The sequence below is a fragment of the Brassica napus genome, chromosome A7 (genome assembly GCF_020379485.1).
Source record: "Brassica napus cultivar Da-Ae chromosome A7, Da-Ae, whole genome shotgun sequence".
NCBI classification, from domain to species: Eukaryota; Viridiplantae; Streptophyta; class Magnoliopsida; order Brassicales; family Brassicaceae; genus Brassica; species Brassica napus.
In genome coordinates this window covers 6,392,256-6,401,871 of record NC_063440.1, presented here as the reverse complement: position 1 = coordinate 6,401,871, position 9,616 = coordinate 6,392,256, and the positions used below count along the sequence as shown (strand labels likewise).

The 9,616-nt window shown below is 35.9% G+C and overlaps 1 protein-coding gene across 1 annotated transcript; it reads right to left on the bottom strand.

The window, feature by feature from the left end:
• Window positions 1–2,983: 2,983 nt before the first annotated feature.
• LOC106356185 (pollen receptor-like kinase 2) lies at window positions 2,984–9,194 on the bottom strand. The gene is made up of 3 exons (XM_013795987.2): window positions 5,234–9,194; window positions 4,511–5,152; window positions 2,984–4,430 (listed from the first exon to the last, which is right to left on the bottom strand). Exons 1-3 carry the CDS (start codon window positions 5,862–5,864, stop codon window positions 3,763–3,765), a joined length of 1,941 nt encoding a protein of 646 aa, XP_013651441.1. The 5' UTR covers window positions 5,865–9,194; the 3' UTR covers window positions 2,984–3,762.
• Window positions 9,195–9,616: the final 422 nt, after the last annotated feature.

Below are 9,616 nucleotides of genomic sequence, written 5' to 3'. Positions count from 1 at the left end.
CGCAGATGCAAGATTGGTTCCAGCCGAATTTAAGCCCAAGTCCCACAAGAATTACCAGATTATCCCTGACGAGTTTTAATCTGATATTTATGTGCTCTGTCATTGTTTTGGGCAAGACACGCTTTCTTATTTTCACAGAAAAATACTTGGAGTCTTAGGTTTGGGGAGAAGATCCAAGAACTCCTTCAGAGATTTGTGATTGGAACTCCAGTTTTATTTATGCAATTTTTGTATCTTATTGTTATGAATGGCTTAGCTATGTCTCAGTAATTCTCTTTGTTAGATTTAGGATTCAGATATTCATGAGAGATTAGCCCAAAATATAGAATTTCTAAGTGTTAGGTGATACCACTCAAATTACCCTAAGGAGTGTTACTCTCATCAAAAGAGGTTCAAATGTAGTACTTAGGGATCGAATCCACAAGAAGCTAGGGAACAATTAAATCTAGTGTTTATTAATTCTAAAGGTTGAAATATTTTAAATGAAATAGCAATAGTAACTAGCGAGTAAATGATAAATGTAACTTAGGTTGAAAATGATATTAGATGCAGGGCCACTATTCAGGTGTTGGAGATTATAATTCCTATAGATGCCTAACTGTTGCATGCATGATATATTAGAGCTCATCCGCTTAACTCAGTGATCAGCTGTCGCATGTACCACTGGTTAACAGACTAGATCTTATGTCTCACCGGTTAGATGCAGACACAAGAGAGTGTCGATCGATAGTCTATTAAGACGTCGACCGATACACCTTTGCCAACATATCGACCGATTGTCAGTTGAGGACATCGATCGACGGGTTCTAGCCAGGCCTATGCGCGAGTATGAAAATGCTCTACTAAGATTATAAATTGGCGGTTAGCCCTCTCAAGCAATCCTAATATGATAGATAGATGTCAGGATGGGATAACAAGGGTGCTTGAATATGCAATCCTATGATCAAGTTCTAGTTAGCTAGGCTAAAACAAGCAATAAGTATAGATCTATCATGAATATCACAACAAGGCAGATCTATAGTTTGGGGCTAATCCCACAAACCTATCTGAACCCTGGATCTAACAGTTGAACTACTCAGACATAACAAAGCAATTCATATCAATAGATAAATAGAAACTCATAGAATAGATGATAAGAAAATGAAACAAGGAGTTCCAATCACAAGTGATCTTCTCTCCAAATGAAACTTGTAACAAAACTAGGTCTAGAAAAGAAAAAAAGCTCTCTCTGCCGTCAAACACTTAGGCAGTATATATTCTACTAGGTTAAAAACTCGTCAGGGCATTTTGGTAATTTGGCTTGGCCTTGGTCTTTAAGTCTTCTGAATCCAAAATGTCGCGTCTGGTGTCTCGACAGCGATCGATGGTAATTGTGTACATCGATCGATATTAATCTTCATCTGTCGAGGTATTTTCTGATATCGATCGTCAGCACTGATGCGCATCGATCGATTATTCTTCCTCTCGTCGACCTCTAAGTGGTCAGCTCGGGTGAAATGTCCTTTATGCTCCAAAATGCTCCAAAGTCATAGCTTTACTCCGAAATTCACCTGAACCTGAAAACATACCTAGAAGAGTAGAAAACATAGATATATATATAGTAAAATAATAATATACCATGGATAAAAATGGGTCAAATCCAAGGTATATCATTAGGATATCAATCAATTAAATTGTTGTTAATGCATCTTTTCTAGAGTAGCTAACTAGTACCTTGCCAATAGATATTAGGGCGCAAGCGGAAGCTTGGTTCTCTGTCTGAATTAGTTTACATTGTGCTAGGATTGCTAGAAATAAGTAGAAGCTGATTTAGTTAAACCTAGTGAACATTTCAAACCCGTGTGATAACGGTCCCTAGAAGGTTCATCGATCGACAACTCATTAGTTGTATCGATCGACGGGCTGAAAGGTGTATCGATCGACACTTTCTCAGGACCAACAAGCGACAGCTGAGGTCCTAGATCCAGCGATAGATAGGTTAAAAATACGAAAGTTGATCGACTATTCTTATTGTTTGAGTTCTAGAATATCCATTATATGCTTAGTATCTATATCTCTATAATTCTGGTTGACTGAATAGAAATCCTAAGTCTAACATCTTCCATATCTGTCTTAAAACCCCAACCAATCAATCGAACAATTACTTGTTCACCCCTGCTATTTACTGCTTTAAACCTATTTTCCTAGATTAACTACATACCTATCTAGACCTATTGTGTGTCTTAGCTCCTTTTGAATTCGATCCCTAAGTGTTACAATTCGACCTTTTATTTGAGAGAGTAAATCACTCTTTAGGGTAATTTGAATGAAATCATAAACTTCAAAATAATTATTTTTTTTTTTTTGGAAAAATGAATAAATATAGTTTTAAGGAAAAGAAATATACTTAATAATATGAATGTTATCAATATTCATGGATTCTTTGAATAGCTAAATTAAGTGTCGATAAAGAATCTATAAGATATTTAAGACTGATTTTAGAATATCCATTATATGCTTAGTATCTATATCTCTATAATTCTGGTTGACTGAATAGAAATCCTAAGTCTAACATCTTCCATATATGTCTTAAAACCCCAATCAATCAATCGAACAATTACTTGTTCACCCCTGCTATTTACTGCTTTAAATCTATTTTCCTAGATTAACTACATATCTATCTAGATCTATTGTGTGTCTTAGCTCCTTGTGAATTCGATCCCTAAGTGTTACAATTCGACCTTTTATTTGAGAGAGTAAATCACTCTTTAGGATAATTTTAGTGATATCATAAACTTCAAAATAATTATTTTTTTTCTTTGGAAAAATGAATAAATATTGTTTTAAGGAAAAGAAGTATACTTAATAATATGAATGTTATCAATATTCATGGATTCTTTGAATAGCTAAATTAAGTGTCGATAAAGAATCTATAAGATATTTAAGACTGATTTGAGAGAGAGAGAGAGAGAGAGAGAGAGAGAGAGAGAGAGAGAGAGAGAGAGAGAGAGAGAGAGAGTGAGAGAGAGAGAGAGAGAGAGAGCTCTTGGTTAGAGTTCTTGGCATCATACTAAGTCAAAATTTGACATATGAGGCGACAAAGTCATAAAACTTGGATATTTTAGGAATATTTCAGTAACAATTATAAAGAGATAACAAATTGTGTAAAACAGATTAAGCTGTGTTACAAAAAAACAGATTAAGCTAGTTTAATAATAGATTATTTATGTGATTTTTAATAAAACAAATAGTGTTTTCTAATCTTATTGTCTATTGATTTATTTTCTACATTACTTCATCGTGATCTTTTACATGTTCTTTTTGCATACATTGAAAGTTTAATGTTGATTTTTTCGTATAGATAAAAAGTTGTTTAACGCCCATCTTCCTGCAATGTATATAAAAATATTGTGTAGAATTTGTCTTGAAAATTTATAAGAGGAAAACCATGTAGAAGGGAAATTCAAAAAAAGGATTTGAGAATACATTAGTAAACGTCCTATGTGATTTAAAACTTGGGATTACATCATTAACGTTCTTTTGAGGTTTCTCTATGATTGTTTTTTGAAGGAAAAAAACTCCCTACATCTTTCTTTCATATAGATTTCCACAATAACATAACAACATACGAGCATATAATGAATAATTTTCAAGTTTTAAGGGCTTCCATATGTGGAGGTGTTGTCATTCATGAATACCAATAAAATTACGCTTTTGAAACACAAGAATTTGTTCTCAAACTTAAATCTTTATCACTAAAATATTACTTGATGTTTTATAATTTCATGAGAGGTTAATTCCTTCACTTGACACTCCCCTTGATGACCTCCCATCAGCCTCACTCGCATAAGTTGAGTAGAAGTCGTCGTCTCCTTCTCGCTCTTTCATTAAATCTTCTAGCTTCTCGACAACTTCTTTTATATCTAACCTTTTCTCCACGTCTACTTCACTACAACTCAGTCCAATCCTTAGGAGTTTGAGAATGTCTCCTTCACAATTATTTGTTTTCCCCATTTCTTGATCAAACAATTCTTGTGTCCATTCTCCTTTGAAAATTGACTTCACCCAACTTGTGATGTCCTCTTCACTTTCTTTATCGGATTGTGGGAAACTTTCAGGGAGCTTTCCTGTTAAAATCTCCAAGATGAGTACACCGAATCCCCATACATCAGTTTTCTTGGTCACACGGCTTTGCTTCAAGTACTCTGGAGATTTGTAAGCTACCATTAGCTCTTGTGCACTTTCTGCATTGATCATTGGGATCAAGCCATAATCTGTAAGAAGTGGCTCAAAATTCTCACTAAGAAGAACATTGGATGACTTAAGATGGCCATGAGGTGCCATTAGGCTAGGAAGGTTTTTATGTAGGTACAGAAGTCCCCTTCCGACACCTTTCACTATATTCAATCTTGTTGGCCAATCAAAGTTTGGCTGTTCCAACGATCTATGACCTTTACACACACAAAACACAATTTTTAAGGAAAATAGATTTTATTAGTGTTAATATGAATAGAGAAAACCCAAATATTACCATGGAGAGTATCAGCCAAGCTTCCGTTGTCAATAAAATCAGAAACAAAAAGTTTTTCCTCCTTCTTATAGTAATAAGCTACAATTGGGAGCAAATTCTCATGGTTTAGCCTCCCCAATCTCTTCATATTGTCTTGGAACTCTTCACTTCCTGCACTATCCATATGTTTAAACCTCTTCACTACCATCATCGATCCATTCGAAAGCAATGTCTTATATGATGCTCCGAAACACCCGCTTCCCATAATCTCTGCAGATGATTTTAACAAATCTGGCAAGTCAAAATTTCCCTTGTCATCTCTCAAGAATGACAATTTTGTGGTATGAATCATCCTCTTTGCAACACGATTTTTTGAATGGCAGCAATATTTTCCCTTATCATCTTTTTGGATTCCTGCTCTCTTCTGTAAACTTGATGTTCCAGAATCTGTTGACATTAGTGGCTGCTTGTAACTTCGCCTCCGACAAAGCACGATGATTAGTCCAGTAATAATGAGTAATGCTAGTATCACTGCTACTACCGCGGCTACAATGTACAAAAACTTTGATGTTTTTTTCTTGGAACTTGGTTTAGGCTCTTCAGAAAGGTTGTAAGGAGAGTAACACTCTGTTAACAAAGGTTTACCACATAATTTTTTATTGCCTGCCAAAAGATCATTATTAGTCAAACGGAAACACAGAAACATAACCCCATTTCTTAAAGGGAACACAAAAATTATTGAACCTTCAAATAGTTTTGGATCCATTGTTCTGAGAATATTTGGGATTGGACCTGATAATGCATTGTTTGAAAAATTTAAGATGTTTAATTTATGTGTGAATTCTGGTATTTGTCCGGTGAACTGGTTCCCATCAAGTCTCAGTTCCAAAAGCTTGGGAATTTTGGCCACAGAGACTGGAATTTCACCGTTGAACTTATTGTGTTCCAGATGGATTTTCTTCAGCCACCCCATCCCAACAAAAGCATCCTTTGGTATCGTTACATCGAATTGATTGTTTGACAAGTAAATTGATTTCAGGGCACCAAGTTTCTTGAAATTCGGAAATGGCCCTCTAAGTTTGTTATTCATGAAGCTTAGAGACCTTAGAGACTTCAAACCTGTCAACGCCTCAATGTCTAGAGAGCCAGAAAGCTCAATATTCTCTAGACGTAGCCCCCAAACATAGCCTTGATCACACAAGATACCAAACCACTTGCATGGTGGATTCTTTCTATCCCAACTATCCAAACCACTTGCTCCCCCAATAACAAGAGATTTCTTGAATTTTAAGAGAGATTCTGTTTCTGATAAACCATCAGAAGCCAAGAAGAAGAGTGATACAATGGAAACAAGGATGAGAGATGTGGATTCCATGGCTGTTGTAGAGAACGCACACACAAGGCGCGCCCTCTCAGGGAAGATGGACGGAATGTTTGAAGATGAAGAAAGACAAAAATAACCTGAGATGGATGAAATGTCAGAGAAAGAAAAATGAGATAATGATGAAGAAGAGAGGTCTGAATCAAAGCATACTAAGAATAGACGTACAACACTAGAAATATTTGTTGTCTATAAAAAACGGTTTGTGTTTTCTAGCTTTGACGATGTCTTTGTCTTAAAGAAAGTCACATAAAAATTTTGTGGTGGAATTTTAGATCCCTTCCTCATTTTATGTTTCTCTTTATACTTCACTCACTTTTATTTTCTAATATTACAATATATACAGTTAGAATAATTTGCTTCAAATTTTAGAATGCTTTTTCTTTGGAAAACATCTCATGACCTTCGAGCATATAAATTATAAAATTTGGTGTATCATATCAAAGTTTCTTAACCTTCTTTGCAAAGGGGTTTGAACCGAGTTTGGTCGGACTCGTATGGTAAGACCTAACTCGTCGATGGGTTAGCTCGAAGATGTTTTATTAGATCGGAAAAAGGTTCGGTTTACAAATGAGGAAACAAATGGAAGAATAAACCGGTGCTTGGAGAGCTGGCCAGGAATTTATAAGTCGGCAAGAATACAAATGAGTAAAACTCTAGTTTCTAGCCGCCAAGTGTGTCGTCCTTATATAGACAAACCCTCCTTCCTATTCGCCCTAGGCTGTCTTGTTAGAATAGGCTTGACCCTTTTCAGATCGGGCTAGTGAGACGAGCGGTCGGGCCCAAAGCTGAGCTGTCTTTCCTCCCCTCCTCCCCCGAGGCGCATAAAGTGGTCTACAGTCGAGTCGAGCATTTAGCCGGGAGCCGATTAGTCGAGCTGATGTTCCGGGCCAACAAGACCGACCGAATCCTATATTTATGGGCCTTGTTAGAGGGATGTAATCCATCTCCTACAAATGGGTTACAACGTTTTATGGTTTTAGGTAGATTAATCTGTGAGTGATTTTTTTTTGGAACACGTCTATCAACGAATTTGTTTTTTTACCAAATGTCACTATACTTCGTTTTATAAATTTGAATTTACATGGTTGTTCTAAAACTTACAATATATATGTAGTTTAATATTGTATAACTTTTCTAGAGATATGACCTAATCAATACATAATTAATCTTATAGAAATTTATAAAATTACAGAGAAGTTTTTAATCTACGATGTTCTTATAATTTCAAAATCAATATTTTTATTTGAAGTTCATAAGACACAATAAAAATTCCTTGATTTTTTAATTTTTTTATTGTGTTTTGTTATTAACATAAACTAAGTTAAGATTCTATTTTTCTTTTTAAATTAGTTATCTATTGCATGACAATTTTGGTCGGCTTTGCCGTTAAAGTTCTTTTTTGGGTTTTCTCAATATATTTTTGTCTATAATATATCTCACAGATTTTCACAATGAAAGTAAAAAAGACTATGAGTTTGTGTACACTTGAACATTATGAGATTGATATACATATGGTTAGTGTAAAAAATATACATGTTTTAAAAGTTCGCAAAAGTGAGTTTCCGAATGTATACAACATATGGATAGGCATTGTAAAAACCCTCACGAGCGGATAGGATTTTGGTCGAGAAAAATCCCACTCGACCAGTTTTGAGTTTTTTCGACCTTAATTAAAAATAAAAATTGACCCGGTGAAATTAATGTCTCGACGGGACTATCTTGCTGCCGAAATAACTATCCTTGATAGCTCTGGTCGAGTTTTAATTATAGTGGCCGAGTTTTATTTAAGCTGGAAGAGTTTATATAAAAACAAGACGAGATCCGATGGACGGGAAAATGTTTGGTCGAGAACTGGCTAGAAATAATTTCAGCTGCTTGTTAATTTAAATCAATCTCGTGAGTTTCATCAGCTTGTGTGCTTGCTTGCTTGCTGGATCGGTCATGTGCCATGCACCTTCATGCATGCCTGCTTGTTTAATGATCAGTCATGTGCAAGGCACACCTGCTTGGAGCCTGCTTCATTTGGAGGAAAGGTTCAGCTGCTTAGTTACTTCACTTGGACAGAAATGATGATGTAGGATGGTAGCTGTCCATTCTCAGCCTTGCTTTATGCTGACTGAAACCCACATCTGAAGTAACTCCTTATGATATAAAACACCATCTTCTCTCTTCTGGTCGTCCATAACCTGCAAGAAAACCAGAGAAAAGTTGTGAGAGATTGAGAGAAAAATCAGAGAAAGAAAGAGAGAAAAATCAAGAGAAAATTTCTGCTGGTTTAATCTTCAAACTGAGGCCACAGCTAAAACGTGTGGGGCAGAAGAATATGAGCTATCCAGAATAAACCATAGATCTTGTTCTGTTTCTGATATGAACCGAACCTTGATCTCTCTTTTTAATCGATTCAGCCTTGAGCTAAGATTGGAGAAGAGCACCATCTGAGATCATCTAACCATGAGTTCTTGTGATAAGCTTTAGCCTCTTGATTCATCCATGTTAAGAATGGAACCGTGTGTTTTGGGTTGCGTAACCTGTCTGGATTAGTTATCTAAGCTCTTGTACGGTTCAGTTTTATTTGGCTTATGATTGTATTAGTTTCATAGAACCGTTTGTATTAGTTTCATAGAACCGTTAGCTAAGCCTTTATGAACTGATTGGATTAACCGAACAGATTTGATCTTTGTCTGAACAGATCTTATCTGAGATGAGCTGAGTATGGTCTGAAGTTGTCTTGAACTGATCTGCTCTGAGTAGAACCAAATTGTTAGGATCTGAGCTTACGTAACTGATATACCATGGATTTGACCCATTTTCACCCATGGTATATAAGTATTTTACTATCTATATACTATATATTATATCCTATTAGGTATGTTTTTATGTTCAGAAGTATCTTGGAGTAAGGTGAATATTATGGAGCATTTAGGAGCTTAAATGAGTATTCATCCGACCTGACCAATAGAGATCGATACGAAGAAGACACAATCGATCGATGCACATCTAGTGTTGTCGATCGATACAGAAGAGAAGCCTCGATGATTGAAGATTAAGATCGATCGATGTAAATCCTGTACCATCGCTTGATGTCGAGACGCGGAAGCACGACTTGGTTCCAGCCGACTTTAAACCCAAGACTTCACCAAATTACAAGATTACCCCTGACGAGTTTTTAACCTAATAGATATATACTTGCCTAAGTGTTATGAGGCAAGAGAGATTTTGGCCACCTTTGTATTCTTATTTTCAGCAGAGAGTTTTAGGAGAGAAGATCATAGAGAGATTTGTGCTTGGAACTCCATTGATTCATCTATTCTATTCTATGCAGTTTTTATTTATATTTTGTGTCATGAATTTCTTAGCTATGTCTGAGTAGTTTACTTGTTAGATTCAGGGTTCAACTAGGTTAGAAGGATTAGCCCCAACTATAGATTGCTAAGTTGTGATATTCATTGATTGATTGTTCTTAATGCTTGTTCTAGATTAGCTACCTAGAATATTGAACCTAGAAATCTTCATGAGTCCAGCATCCTTGACAATCCAGTCCTGAACCTAATCTGTCATACTTGACAACTGGAAAAAGGCTACCGCTGAACTAGAAAGCTAGTAAGCATTATCAACTTGCGCCTAGGGCTTAACTAGAAGCATCGATCGATATTGTCTTCTGACAATCGATCGATCTTGCGAAAGGTGTATCGATCGATATCCCTATAGGACCCTCGATCGACACTTTCTTATGGTCAATAAAT